Genomic DNA, 16,077 nt, shown 5'->3' on the forward strand with positions numbered 1-16,077 from the left:
TTCTCAGCAGCAAAAGCATGAATTTCTTATTTCTATTTTTTCCCTGTTATTTGCACACAGAGATGTAAGAGCGATGGCTTGTTCAACATAAACAGGGCTTTCCTACTTAACAAGAAGGTATTTATCATGCATGTTTATTTGAAGAGCTGCGGACTATACAATTGTGTCTGCACTAACCATTGCTGTGCAGTTATTACACCTTACCACACTGGATTTCATTCTGTCTGCTGATGTAACTTTCCTTGATTTAATGTGCTCCAGGACAACCAGCTGTTACCAACAGTAATTTATCTGAGATTTGGTTACATCAGACAACAGCAAGTCGTCAGCGTATTCAAAACCAGATAATTTATTTCTCTCTCCTTTCTTTTTTCTGTGAGAATTGCTGAATAGGCAGCAGTCCTTGACATTTCAGTGGCACTCAAATTCCTAGTATAGTAAAGCTCCATGAATGTTCTACAAGAGTGAAATACAAGGACTGACTGAAAATAGAAACTGGTCGCTGAAAAATGTAGTATTTTGTAAGGCCTTTGACATTCTGGAGCACTAAGGTCCCATAAATATTTGACAGAAGACTTCTGTCTTCAAGATTTCCACAAAAAGCAGGTTTTGCCTGCTTCTGGATTTCAATCAAGATCTGGAGCAGCTGGTTTCAGAGTCAAGAATAACTTGCTCTGCTTCCTTCTACTAAGCCTCTGATTTCTTGGTTCCTTCTTTCTGCTGCTTCTGGTGATTGTTTTAATGCTTTTGACTTTCAGCTATTGAGAAATACCTCGTTACAACAATAAGACCTGCCCACCCCCAAATCTTGTAGGATTGTCACAGTAACATATTCTGAAAGGCTGCAGCTTAGAAGTCCAAATGATGCTGAAATCATCTTGAATGTCACGTTGCCAAGCCTTCCTCCTAAAAATAAGTACAAGTCTGGTATATCAGTCAGGAGTCAAAGCTGAAGCGTAAGGACTATTAGCCAGAATTTCTAGACATGACAGTTGCCATAAAATACTGCATCTATTGCTTATGATCTGTAATCCACAAGGGAAAGAAGTACTAGCTAAACTCTGCCAAGTGTCTTAATATCCTGAAGTGGAAGGTACCATGTAAACTTAAGATATTAAACTAGAACTGGTTCACCTTCATTCCTGAAGGCTGACAATGGAATATGTGTTTTGAAATCCTATGGAAGATGATGATACCTTTGAGTACAGCTCAACAGCACAATCTGGTCATCTACGTATACAATATACGTTTATCAGTCATGAATGGTTTGTGTGAATTTTACAAAACATGACACTTTTTCCCCAGATTTAGTGAAAAATCTTACCCGGCTGCTCCTTGGTCAGGTACTTTCAGGAAATCCAAGCTTTCTGGTTGCTGTGAAATCTTGCCTGATCCTCCTGACAGTTGCCGTGGTAAGGTTGGTCTTGTCATAGTTGTATACAGGTTTTTCTGATTGGCCCGTTGATTTCCTGGGGCATGGGGAAGTGGTACAAACTGTGGGGGATTTACTAATCCGTTTTGTTGCTGACCTAGAAGTAAATAAAAGTGTGAACACATCCAGTCCAAACTACAGCTCAACAACAAAAGTAGCATTTTCCTTCTTGATGGCTCAGCTGTCAGATTGTCCTGGTTTGAGTTAAACAGAACTAATTTTCTATTTAGTGATTTTACTTTTCAGCTCAGTCTCTTCTAAGTGGCTGAACTTGCTGAACCTAGCAGCGTGTTTTTCCAGACAGTGTGTACAAGTGATAATCACAAGGCCACTGTCTCACCATGGGTGCTGTATCTGCACCTGTGGGGAAGAGCAGACCCAAAACTGACCAATGAGGTATTGCATCCCACATACATCATACTCAGTGTGAAGCCAAGGGATCATGAGGGTCTCAACCCTTCCATCTTGGACCCTTCCTTTCGTCTCAACCCCTTCAATGGCTGAAGTCCGAGCAGAACCCTGCTGGTTTGTCTGCCTCTGATCCTGATCCCTGTGTTCCTGCATCCTGCTCCATTCCTGTCTGGGAATTTTCCAGTGTCCTGCTCCGCAGAGCCTCTGGTGATGTATGTGTCATTGGGGGGAGGATTTTATATTGCTTTTATATATATTCAAACATATTTTTATATATATATATATTTTTCATTATTTCCCTATTTACATTATTATCCTGTAGTATTAGTATTATTATTTCATTAAATCTGTTAGTTTTATTTTCCAACCCATAAAGTCTCTCTCCCTTATTCTCTTTTCTCTTCCCTCCTGGGGAGGGGAGAGGGGTTAACAGAGAGCGTCTGTCCAGGATTTAGTGGCCAGCCCAGCCCTAAACCGTGACACAGATTTCAGCTGTCAGTGAGACTCATCTATCAAGGAACTTGAAAGCAAAATAATGTTGAAATCTTAATGTTTGATTTATACACAGTTTCAGGTTTGCTGGCATTCTATTTTGGGTTCATGTCTTGATGAATTTGTGCTCAAGTTGGAGATATGTGCCTTGAATGTTACAAGCAAGCAAGAGGATTAGCTCTCAGCTGAAATCAGCTTCATTAATGTTAGCTAGCATGTAACCACCACACCTCTATTAAAAACACCGCATACATTTTTATCCAGATGAGGGTTAATCTAAAGCTAGCTAGAATTGCTGGGGGTCTTTTTTGAATTCAGACTTCATCCAACTCCCTGAATACTGGGTAGACTGGTTTTCAGTTGCTATAACTATTTGCCTATTTTAACAAGCAAGGGTTGTTTTATTTGTGGTTTGAGGAAAGGGTGCTTGGGGGTTGGGTTTGTTTTGTTGTCATTTTTTTAGAAAGCCTTGCTGCTACTTTGATAGCTCAAAAGGAGTTTGAATTTTCTAGGTGATGACAAGGGCAAATGACTTTAAATAATCATGCCTCTAACTTGAATTTAAAACAAACCTACCCATGTCTGAGCTAATTGCAGGGTCAGGGCCTAAGGAGCTCAGTTCTGCATGCTTTACATTCCTAATACCCCCACTGAATAAATTGGGAGCTATGCTTGTATTAAAAATCAGACTGGTTAATGCTGTGGGTGATCCTCTTCCTTTTCCATTGTGATTATGCCTGTTGAAAATTAGCAGAATATATAGCTGTGCAGAGGAGAACTCATAATCATGACACTTGGACAAACCTTACTGCATTCAGCAGCTGGTCTTTGCTTCTGGTATTCTCTTGATACTGTGGCAGAGCTTAAAACTCACTTTGGGACCCAAGCTAGTATGGCACATACATTATGGCTATAGAAATAAAGGTCTGCTCTATTCTGAACAGTCTGTTCAGCTACTGGACCCTTAATTTCAAAACAGATGTGAAAACAGCAGAATACATTTCAGATGATCAAGGATGATGGCCCACAGTGTTACTTCCCCACGTTGTGAGAGCAAGAAGGAGATAACTGTTTGTGACTTTCAAGGACGAATATGCCTAAATCATGCAATTACCTCAGCCTCTTGAAAGTCTGGACAATCTAATTGGAACTCTTTTGTAACAACTGTCTTCAATCTTATTTTTCCAGCTATACTTGGCTACTTTACAAAAAGAGCTTGAATTAAAAACAAACAAACAACAGCAACAACAACAACAACAAACCACCAAAAAACAAACCCCAAACCAACCAACCAAAAAAAGAACAACCCACAATCAAACAATAAAAAAACCCCACACCAAACAAACCCCACATGTTATAGTAATTAATTTGAGGTCTGTCTGAAAGACTTCTGCTCACCATTTAAGCATGATACCCTAATGCATAGGGTCAACACAGTGTTTAACTTCAGTAGTTACACTTATCCTGCCTGGATGCTACAGTGTCATTCCACTGGTCTGTGAATAGCTATTTGAACTGCACAGTTGAACATGTGGGAAATGATGGGTTCTCTTCGCAGGGTTCACAGGTTAGTTTGTTCTCATCTAGTCCCTGATGACTTCAATCCCATGCAGAAAGTTAGCCAATGTCTTGCTGCACACAGAGGCAGGCTCTTCTAATTAGGACTCTCTGATGACATACCTGTTCAGGAGCTGTCATAAGCACTGGGAGCTACATGATTACAAAGCTCATACTGTGAGTATGGGCGTCCACAGGTGTCTTGGACTTGTGTGCAAACCTACAGCCCAACTACCTTACCTACATGAGCCAAGTCTGGGCTTGGTCTGCAGGTGTAAGGCTTCTTCAAGCAATGTTTTTGTCTTTTTTCATATAGCTGTAAAGCTGCTGAAAGACTTTTTGAAATATTCAAAGAGATTTTCCTTGCTCATCTTGTACAAAGATTTACTGTCTTTGTTTGCAGCCAGGTTAACTCCTTTCACTTTACTACAAGCAGTTCTTGCAGATCATGTAGTCTTTAGTTTGACTTTTATGGCCATGAGGTTTTACTAGGATTGGGAATTATCTAGTTAATTTGGTGACCAAGGCTGGTTCACACCCAACTTACATCACTAGCAGTGTGCTTCTCAATACACAGCAGCTGACTGAATGAGAACCCTTTGTTAAAAAAAAAAAATACACTGGAAGTGTAAGTAAAAAAAAACCCAACAAAAAACCAAAACACTTGGGAAGTCAGTGGAGTATTGTTCTCCTCTCTTGAGTTCACAGGCTAAATTAATCATATCCCTCAAGGGCAGAAGTGAAACACCCTAATGACATCAATCCCATCCAGAAAAAAAGCCATTCTGATTATTGGCAGAGCTGATGTGTCTTGGCATTCACCATACACAGAAGTTGTCACGTAACAGGGTAAAACAATGAGCCATAAATTAGATTCTGTTCTTTGTTGGTACTTGAAAGCAGTTTCATTGCAAAGCATCATCTATGGCTTGATAAGTGTATAGCGCTCACCTAGAAATGGAAGTGGAGAAGGCTATGGGATTAGTTTTAGCTTCACTGTATTACACTAAGTGGCTGAACATGCCAGCGTCCATGACAACCAGGAGGTCTCTGGTGGAATACCACTTTGATGGTCTGCAGACTACAATACACTTCATAAAATGCCTACAATGTACTGTTTTCCAGACAGGATCTTTTAAAGAGGATTTTAAACCTTTAGTATCATTTATAAATGAGTAAAAATTACCAGATGACAAGAATAAAGTGAAAGCCTGAATTTGGCATTTTGGTTTTGCCTGAGGCTAAGAAGACTTACCAGGAGGCGGCGGTGCGGCTCTCATAGGGTAAGTCTGGCTTTGAGATCTGTTGGAATACCCTCTACTTTGGGTAAGGTTCCGTCTAGTAGGACCTAAAAGAAACCAGGAACATTTCGTTACCCTTTCACAATTACATTTATCAGGTTAAGTCTTTCTGGCTGCCAGACCAGATTCTGTAACCAGAAAAAGCTGACCTTCAGGAATAATGAATCTGACTCCTACAGTGTTGGCCAGGTTGTGCTAAAGCTTTAGGTGCAACAAGGATGACTTAGGCATAGGATGACACCCTCAGGATATAAAGTAAAGCTGTCAAGACTACAGTAGATGAGGTCTTAAAGACCATTTGCTTTATGAACTTGTTTATAAACCACAGATAGCTGGCACAGCAGTACTTTTGACTATACTCTTTCTGATCAGCAATTACAGGGGACAGAACCTGCAAGGCTCATCTATTTGCAGCTTAATCTTTGGTGATGCACAGAGGTTACCTTTCCTCATATCACAGCCTCTCCTGTTCTGACGCAGACCTTTCCTCATCAGCAAGACTGCAGGAACTGCAGGAGCTCAGAGCAGAGTGAAAGACTTCCCTAAAACGCTTGGCTAATTGTGCCATTTGTACTATATCACATGATTAAGTGCCCTCATTTCTTCTGCCACAGGGCAAAGGATTTCAGCCATTTCAGAAACAGTTAGGATATAGTGGATATAACAGAATTCCAGCACAACTGCAGAGCAGCAGGGAATTTTGCTGTATCATTAGGATCTATAACTTGTATCTTCTGTGTTACAAAGAAATAATAAAGATCATGCTGAGGCTGGAGGGAAGCAAGGAGAGAAAAAGTCAACCAGTCTCTAAATTTCTAAACCATTCACTAGTTTCTAAAGGAAATGAATACTTACGGGAATTCTTTGGTAGCCCTGGTCCTATGCTGATCTGCAGCACTTTATTACTTGGCTTGAGAATGGCTATATCTCCTTGGCCTTGTGTAAATTGCACTTGTCGAGAACCACCACTGCTCCAGGGCCCCCAACTCTCCTTTTTCAGCTTCACTTCAAGTCTAATAATGTAAGTACATGAACACATGAATAAAAATGCAGGAAGCATTTCTGTGTCAAATCAGAACAATATCACTTGGCAGCAGATAACTTAGAAATATAACAATAAAACGCTTAGACTGAGAATCTGTATTCTCTGAGTGACTTAGCTGACACAAAGCTAAGTTAAAATAAAAACATCTTTTTAAAATCTCAAATATTTTTCATGCTTTTTAAAATGTTCTTCTTAATTGATGTTTTAGCTTTCATGGTGGAGCTACTCAAAGGAAGTTTAAGATGCCCTGGTGAGGACAGAGAGTATAGTGAGCTTTCAGGAAAACTGTGTGAGAGATGTGTCTGCCATCAACCACCACTGCAGCAGTCTCTACTGAAGCAAAAGTGCTCCCTTCCTAAACATTCTTCTATACGTACTATCAAAGCTATATATATAGATGTATACACATTGGCATATATATGCCGATAGTGCTTTAGGAGTGGGCCTTGTGCAGGTTCTAGGAGTAAATATTTTTGCATACATACACTTCAATCGGTCCAGTTTTATTTTCTTTCCACGTGTGCGCGCACACACACACACACACACACACACACACATATATGTTCCTTCCCAGCATTTCCACACTATCCATCTGCTCTGAACTGTAAGCAGATATGAGCCAAAGAAATGATGTTTTGGTTTTGGGAAAGACCTCACAAATATAATACATTACATCTTACATGAACAAAAAAAATGTACTCCTGGTACTGGCTTTGGATTCCCAGGGTATAGGAGGTACACACTGCAGGAATGTTCAATTGTCCTCCTACACCCTTTCCAGACTAAAATAATGATCTCTTTTTACCTCTTATAATTCTTCCACTTTTTTGAAGGAAATAAAAGAAACATACAAATCCAAGGCCTGCTGTTGCAAATCTGCTTAATGGGTAGGAGTATTAACAAAAGCACGTTTGCTGGGATAGTTTCCAGCATGTCCCTACAGCTAAAATGCACATCAGACATTCTATAGCTTTTCAGGCTTGTTTCTAAAAAGTGTTCCTTCATTTACTTAATGAGGCTCCTTTAGAATTATCCTCTCACCCTGCAATCCTCTGTCCCTACAGCAAACTTCAGAATTTCAGACTGTTACATTGTGCCTCCAGCATTTTCTTTCAAACTCTTCACCACAATGTTTCTACTCCTAGGTCAAGGTTAAGGATGCTCCCTTCTCATGATACCAACTGTTCCATGCACCCAGACAGTGGAAAGTGGCACGGGTACAATCCTAACGCATTACTCTGACAAGCTAATCAGTGTCTAGTCTCCTTGCGCATACAGATTTTTACACTGTGCTGCCTCTTACCATTTTAAAACAAAGCTCAACAAATAGCACTCACTCATTTGCCTTGGCAGCAAGAACAGAAATCATTTATTCTTAAAAGTCCATTGAAGAAAAAATAACTCACGTATTGCTAAATTTCAGAGGTAGTTTTCTTTGTGTTTTCTCTTCATATCGTTTTGATAAGAGGCTTAAAAACTCAGTTTTGAAGACTGATTCGAGTAAGCTGTCATATTCCTGTTCATGTAGAATGAAAATGTCATCCTGCATTGTGCTGAAAAGAAATCAGAGCATACACCATTCAGGTTAAAATTTCATCAGCAAATACAGCCAGCACTGTAATGACGTTTGCAGAGTGCTGATGGTTAATTTTTAAAAACATAAGGAAGTCTGAGCAGCATTAATTATAGAGTCTTGCTTTGTGAGAACAGGTTTGGGGTTTTTTCCAGAAGTTGATAATGGACTATCTGAAACAATCCTTTTTTTGAGAGACAGGAATACTACTTAATCATTTTACAGTAATCACTGTTAGCAAAAGAACGTGCTATTAAAGTTACAATTAAAGTCCATCTCTTCAGTAACGGCAAAACTTGTGAATTGGAAACTTGAAGGTTACTGAAGACTGCAAGCAAATTTGGAATGAAAGCTTTCAGCTTCCCATTTGCTACAGCTTGGGCTGGTTTAGTACAGTAGAAAAACCACACTTGTGTTCCATTGCCACCTTTGGCTCAGCTCCTGTTTACACCTGCTGAAGATGCTGCAAACCACTTCGCAGAAAGCGATATCCACATCAGTAATTTGCAAGGTTGATTTCTGCCCTTCCAGAATACCCACAATAAAACCAGTTCTGTCACATCCTAGCCAGGATTACTGTTGTTCCACCATACTTATAATATGTTTCTTGCGTTTAATAGCATGTTGGCATAATTCCTAGCTAGAACTACATTGGTGCCTGTCTGCTTCTGCATCCTCTCTACAAAGAGGTATAAACAAAGCTTTCCAAATAAAACTTAAGACTTGACAATGAAGGGCATGAGTGTTCCCCCACTTACTTCCTGACTTGAATAACATATAAGCAACTATAGGATGCTCTGGTTCAATTTGCTGATCCCCCAGTACATTAATTGTATTCTGAAGCTGGGTTAGCATCCCACTGAATGAGCTTACAGAACCAGGTCACTGCATGGGAATGCAATGCTAGATCAGACACAAGAAAATGGTGGAAGTGTAAATACAGAGAGAAGGGACTGCCCCTTGGGCAGCCACCCACATTTGCAGTGCATCAGAAGTGACAAGAAGCCTCTAATTTCATGTGTGATTTCATAACCAATTTAATTCAAGCTAACATTGTTGTGCTGCCTCCCTCTGCCCCTCACCCTTTTTATTCACACACATCTCTGTTCCTTTCCTCATCCATCCCTTGCCTTTTCTTGGTACGTTAATTTTCTGCTTCCCTCACTTTTCAATGTCTCACCCATATCCCCATGCCACCTGAGCGCTAGCTAGTACAGGAAAATGTGTGGCTGGAGAAGAGACAGCGCAGGACTTTTGACAACTGTGCAGAGCTGAGAATTGCTTAACCTTATCACAAGACAATTATCACATGACAAGTCTGATATTTCACAGAATGGAGTAAAACCAACGCAGAATGGAGCATTAGTTAGATATTGTGAAATAGTCCTGGCAGAATATGTGTGGCTCCTTTTCATGGTTGTTTAGTCCACTGCAGGGAGTCTGAAGCCAAAGCTGCTCTGCTCTTTTATGCATGTTGTTGATCAATCTTCTGCTATTACTAATATCAGAAAATACTAATTTATAATAGCAATGTATTTGAATACATTAGATATCGTCTACTAAGTGAAAAAGGCACTCTCAGCTTTCATTTCTCTTGAGAGAAATGGACCTTTCAAATCCTGTTGGATTTAGAATTAATGTTCATTATGAGTTTCCACCATTTTTTCTAAAAAAAACAGTATATATAACTGAGAAGTGTGAATGGCTGCACTGCAGTGGTTAAGGCTGCCAAAAAACAGGCTGGTGGCTTTAACAGCCAGGCGAAGGGCAAGCCAAAAAGTACACACCTATCACTATACACACCTATCACTAACAAACAGCTTCTTTCAGTGGTTCGCAGAGCAACACATCACACAAAGACTGTGCTGATACCACACCTAAATCTTATTATGTATTACTTCAACTTTTCAGAGTAACTCCAAAAGTAAATCAACTATAGCACATTAAGGACGCAAAGAACACTCAACTCAGAAAGAAAAAGCCTCCTCCTTCTATCAGAGACAAAATGATGTCCGTTTGCCCTCATCACAGTTTCCTGATCCTCATTACCTAGCAATCAACAGCTTTCCACTTCGACCATCATACTCTCTTTTCCTCTCCCAGCTGGTTTGCCTGATTGCTGACTGTAAATCTGAAAGGGGTGAACTGCTCTAGTTTTTTGACCCTCACTTTTCATCTGGTCACTGAAGGCTTCCTCTGCGGACTGCGAGTACCTTTTTAGGCAGAATTAAAACTATCTCCATAGTACTACTAGAGGTGCTCTTGGTTGTCAGGTACAAAATACAATTCTAACCCACTTGAGACATTAAGTTAAGGATGAGCTGTATCACTGCCTGTTTTTCAAAAGATCTACCTACCACCTGTGCACTTTTTCAAATTCTGAAATCTTTCCCATAGTTTGGGAAAGGGTGTATGGAACTACAAACTTAGCTAATTAGTATGCAAAATAGCAATAAGAAATCTATAAAAATAAGAGTAAGAGCATGGCCTCCTTTCCTATCATCAAACAAATCTAGAGCCTAAGTAAGGTTCTGAAGGAGATGTATAAGAAAAGCTCAAGACCCCCAGTAAACACTGAATGGTCCCATTTTTTGCTGATTTGGCAGAGTCTGACTTCACAATACTTTCATGATGTCCTATGTCACTCCTTACAAGACAAATTATAAAGCTCAGTTATTTACTGTTACTAAAAATGCAAGAACGTTTCCATTAGAGTATGGGTTGTCATTCTCAGTACCCTGAACAAATTCCAAGTTGGGCATTTGCACTTTAGATTGCAATTCCTTTAGTAATTTAAATGGGTAATAGTGTTAATTACTGTTAATGCATGTCAGTAGTGCTGACTGTTCTGCCTTTATTATGTTCAAGTGTATTGATACAAGCTTACATGCGCATGGGTTTCCTCAGAGATACTCTTTAGATAGCAATGCAAGAATCCAGTTCTCTCTCTCCATTTCGTTTAAAATACAATTCATTTTCTATCGATTTAGTTAAAATATTGCATGAAAAATAGTACAAGTAGGAATTGAAATTTATAAAACTTTGTGGCTGCAATACAGAATAGAGCTAAATCCATTATAAACTCATGAAGTTGTTATTATTGCAGTTATTTTCTTCCAGTGCTGAGGCTTTGAGAATCACTTCAAAACCAGTCAGAAAGAAATTACCTAGAGATACTGTTTAGATAGCAATGCAAGAATCCAGTTATTATCTCTCCCCATTTCATTTAAAATACAATTCATTTTCTATCGATTTAGTTAAAATATTGCATGAAAAATAGTACAAGTAGGAATTGAAATTTATAAAACTTTGTGGCTGCAATACAGAATAGAGCTAAATCCATTATAAACTCATGAAGTTGTTATTATTGCAGTTATTTTCTTCCAGTGCTGAGGCTTTGAGAATCACTTCAAAACCAGTCAGAAAGAAATTACCTTAGAGGCGTAGAAAATTGAGGCTTAATTAAAAAAATTTAAATAGAGACAATAAACTCTAGTTCTGAAAACACATGAGAAAATGCAAGTTAGAGCTCATATAATTCTTGCTTTGAGCCTCATGTCTGAAAAACTATTCTAGGCATTTTAGTAGTTTGGTTTTGGTTTTTTTTCCCCAAAAAGATACATAGTATGTGATACATTTACTAAATAAAGGTTTCACTCTAGTTTTACTCATTGAAGACTGTTAAATATCACAGGCACTAACTCTTGTCACTGAGACAAGGTTATCTCAGATTCAAGAGAAGCAGTAACTTGTATAGCCTCCGCAGCCAGACTGGTGTATTACTGCTTCAATACACCGTTAAGAGACCCCTTGACTGAGGCCCATTTTGAACTCAGGCCATACTAACATGGCAACAGGGAGAAAAGCCCTCTTGCCCCTGTGACTTTTTTTAGGGTTTGCTTTTGAAGGAATACCTGGACAGTTTGATAGCTCGTAACTCTGAATATACTTTTAGCATATACAAACCCCAGTATTTTTTACAACAAAATAAACAAGCCAAGTACAAAACATGATTAGATGTAAAATAACATACGTATTTCCTCTGAACCAAGCAGATTTGGTTTTGCTTCAGAAGGTTCTGTGGAACTGTTATTTACATGTGAAAGGAGTGTAACAGCTTTCACTACCTTGGCAGGCAGCCATCCTTCTAGCTGACTCAATGGGACTATGCCTTTGGAATGCTACAGGCCCAATTCAAGCGTCTGGCTGCAATCTGTTCAGGGTTTGCACAGCACTCAGTCCAAACCTGGAGCACTAAAAAGACAGGATCCACTCTCACCTTTGACCTAGATCTACTACTGTGATTTTGTTGGAACTTTCATTATAAATATGTATAATAAACCACAGGTTTTGAAAATGGTATTGTGAGCAGACATCTTGCAGACCTTTCCCTAATCTTGAAGTGGCTGTGAAAAGTTCTGCAAAAATGTGAAATCTGCTGGTTTGAAGTGCTGGATAATGTCTGTGAGATTTCTGACTATGCTAACGGGAATGTTTTATAAGCATACACTAAAAAAACCTTTGCAGTAGCTATCAAGGACCAAAGTGTAGACATGTATTACATTAAAATAGTAATTTATTTTAATGTCTGAGAGATTTCTGACTATGCTAATGGGAATGTTTTATAAGCATACACTAAAAAACCTTTGCAGTAGCTATCAAGGACCAAAGTGTAGACATGTATTACATTAAAATAGTAATTTATTTCACTAATTAAAGGTACACTTGTTGCCCTGGATCAGTATTCTTTTGTATTAAATTACACCCATCTACCAGCTTTGATAAACTACAATAAGAAATGCAGAAGTATCCAATGAGTTTGTTCACTCATCTTCAATGGCAGTAAATGATACAGGCAAGAATCTACTGATCTCATGGGCAGATTCTTCTTGGTTTTGCCCACCTAACTGGGTTACTCAGCTCTGTGTGGACACTTCAGGTATTTCCTGCAATCTGGGACTGGCTTGACATGCATCAGAATGTCATCGACAGAAGTGTTGTGAAATCCAACTAGAAATAAAGGTTTTAGTAGCTAACCAGAGAGAGAAAACCCCTTTAGGAAGCAGTGGGCAGGTACAAGGTGTACTTCTAGAAGTAACAATTATTTCTGGGATATAAGTTTGAGACAAAACTTACCAGAACCTGCATGGTGAATGTATGCTTCACAGAATACATTTTGGAGGACACACCAGATAGGTAAGACCCAGTGTAAGTTCAGCATCTTAACAACTAGTTTGAAAATGTTTGGTGTTGGCTAAACATCTATTGGTGTAACACACTGGAGCTGGGAGTGAAAATAAAGCTTCAGCTTTCTTAGTTTACAAGAGTCAATTTATACACCTTAAGAAATTCACCATTCATTAACCAACTTATTTCCCTCCTGTCCTACAAAAATTTCTGTCAATGGAAAAATATTTTCAAGGAACTGACCTTAAAGAAACAGAAAGAATTCTCTCCACTTCCATCCTTCGCTTTAAGACTTCCTTTACTTGGCCTTTCTCTGGACCTTGTTTTACCTTCTCACGCCCAATCAGGTATATGCACTTTGGAGTGAGGACAAGATCTCGCTTCACGCTCTGAAACACAAAGTTGTTTGAAAATACATAGCTATGAGGAGATCAGTGCACTGAGGTGCTGCTGTTCCAAAGATAGATAATGTACTATGATTTGAGGCACTGCTGTTGGTCTTTGGCTCAAATGAAAACAATACTGATGTGATTAATCACATGACCTTGGAGTCAGATTGAACGGGACAGCAAAGCAGCTTCGTTCCCCATTTTCTAACTAATGTAGCTTTATACCCACCAAGTCCCATAAAGGCTTCATCCTGGGACAAAAGCTTTGACAATGGCAATGATCCAATCACAAGGGTATAACTGCTTCCCTATGTGTCTTCTAGGTCAAAGACACGTTTTTCAAGCTGGTATCCCAGATGGGATGACACTAACATGGGGGAATTTCTGTAAAAGGATTGTAAAGACACCTGTAATTCCCTAGCAAAACTGGTCATCAGTGGATGTTGCTCTTAAACCTACCTTAAAGCGTCTATCGTATTTAGTTACAGTGTCTGCAAAATCAATCTTCTCCCGTTTGCCCACAAACTGGCGTAGCTCTGGATGGTCCTCCATGCCTATGTAATCTCCCACAAAATTCCTGTTAATGCTGTTCCGTCTTCTCTCTTTCTTATTCAGCAATAGATCTGATGCTTAAATACCAAAAATAAACATTGATTAATAGTATGTACTGAATCTTCTAAACTGATCTGAAAGAGCTAATGGTTTCAAGCAGAACTTTTTGGAAAGATGTGATAACCAAACTGTTTATAATACGGAAAAAAATAGTGAAGCACTGCTACTAATCCTTCATAGAAGGATCCATGTGATTACTGATCCATTCCTAAAGAAATACACTGATGGGCAAGCTCAGCAGTTCTGATGAATCGGGAACGCTCTGGAACTAAGGAATTTCTCACCCATTACTGGAAATTAAAGATTAACTCTTCCAAACCTGGAATGTTACACATGCAACTAAGCATTACAGTCCTTGGATTGTGTCATGTACAGACCATCTAGGTCCTGTATAACTGTGGGAAGCTTTTCCTTTTTCATTTCACCTGGAACATCCCTGATCTCTGTCCTACTTAGTCTGGCTTTGTTTTGAGAGTGAAACACTGCGTAGTCCAAGAAATCCATGCATGCAGAGCAGTCAACCTCATCAGTGGTACCCTAGGGGTCCACCAACTTGTAGTCATTCCTAGACATTCATCTGCAATGCAATGGTTTGCTCTATAGGGAGGGACATTCTTCCTTCATCTCTTGTGGCACGCTTTCTGTTCCTGGAACCACATGTGAAATATCTGTCATCAGAAGTTATCACCTACCTTCTTCTCTCATCTGTACATATTTTTTCCTGGCCACATATTTCCTCCATGCCTTCTGGATGGCCCTGGCATGCCCATCATACTTCCTTTCTCTCATCTCTTCTAACAAAAATAGCTGTACAAAGAGACAGTAGGGTGGATCAAACATTTTACATGAAAAGTTCAAAAAAACCCCATCTTTTACTATCAACAACTTTCCAGTGCATTTCACCCTAAATCCAAGCTGGTGCCTCTACCACAGCTATGGCATCTGAGATCAGAATGTTAAGGTAACCCTTTCTGGAAGAAATCTCTGATGCTTGCTCGGTTCTGGCTCTTACCAGTCTACCCATTAATCTTGATAATCAGTGATGAAGGAAGAGGAATATGAATTCTTCCTGAAATATTCTACTGGTGCAACTGAAGGCTCTTCACTGGGCATCCATCCAGCCTCCACATTCTCCAAAATTCACATTTCTCTTGTCAGAATGTTACCGTGTCTACGGGGATCTGTGCAATGTGTAAGGTAACCTCCTTCGCAGTCTGAAGGAGAGATACTATTATATATTATATACTAGTATGTGTCATACTCTCGTGTCCATTGCCTCTGTTCTTTCCCAGAAGTAAAGTCTGTTGGCTGGCTGCAGGATTAACAACTATGATCTTATATTTCAGTATGAAATAGTGAGATTTTGGGGTCTAAAATGTCAGAAGTCAAGAGGAAATGCTGATTAATCAAAACTGAAATGGAAGGTGCATCCCCTTTTTTTGAGAATTTCCCAGGTCCCACTAAAATATATGTACACTTAATTAGAACTTCATAATTATTGTAGGATACAGCCTATTTCACTATAGCCTTTTAAATACTTCACGTTCAGTTAACTGTTTTCTTGCTTCATCAGAAGCACAAGAACTTGGCTTGTACAAATTGAGTACAATTATAGTCCTCAATCAGTCCACTGACATGACTGCTACTGTGTGTTAAATATTCATAAGGACTTTTCTTCTAGCTTTCAAAAGAGATAAAATTAGTAAAAATCAGTATATCAAGAAGCAAACTTGGACTTTAGGATCCTTTTATAAAATTTGCTGCTCTAAATTGTGCAAATCTAGAAAAATACTGTTCCTCATACTGTTCTTCAAAAAGGAAACTTGATCTAGTGCAAACCAGTTCTGCAGAACCTCACTTGCTCTTGAACAGTTATTTATTCAGGTGTTTGATGGAAATGTAAATAATGAAGCCCCCTTTGTGCCACCCATAAAACCTTAGTTCACAATTGGCAACTCTCCATCGACAGCAAACTTATTTAAATAAAAAAAATCCCTTCACCAACACATAAGCGCTAGATAGGCTTTCAGCACACAGGCATGAGTGCTCCTGATGCAAAAGCTTCCTCCAGTTCAGCA

General features: G+C 39.2%; 1 protein-coding gene across 1 annotated transcript in view; it reads right to left on the reverse strand.

Moving 5' to 3' along the window:
• Positions 1 to 1,324: 1,324 nt before the first annotated feature.
• MYO1E (myosin IE) overlaps positions 1,325 to 16,077 on the reverse strand; it is a gene marked incomplete at its 3' end in the record, with an annotated part of 58,217 nt that continues 43,464 nt past the window's right edge. The window contains exons 20-26 of the mRNA XM_010180895.1: positions 14,692 to 14,806; positions 13,847 to 14,016; positions 13,242 to 13,387; positions 7,645 to 7,791; positions 6,049 to 6,206; positions 5,148 to 5,240; positions 1,325 to 1,529 (exon numbers count right to left, since the gene is read on the reverse strand). Coding sequence (XP_010179197.1) covers positions 1,325 to 1,529; positions 5,148 to 5,240; positions 6,049 to 6,206; positions 7,645 to 7,791; positions 13,242 to 13,387; positions 13,847 to 14,016; positions 14,692 to 14,806 — 1,034 coding nt within the window. The remainder of the gene's footprint in view (positions 1,530 to 5,147; positions 5,241 to 6,048; positions 6,207 to 7,644; positions 7,792 to 13,241; positions 13,388 to 13,846; positions 14,017 to 14,691; positions 14,807 to 16,077) is intronic.

The sequence above is a fragment of the Mesitornis unicolor genome, unplaced genomic scaffold (assembly GCF_000695765.1).
Source record: "Mesitornis unicolor isolate BGI_N332 unplaced genomic scaffold, ASM69576v1 scaffold9263, whole genome shotgun sequence".
NCBI classification, from domain to species: Eukaryota; Metazoa; Chordata; class Aves; order Mesitornithiformes; family Mesitornithidae; genus Mesitornis; species Mesitornis unicolor.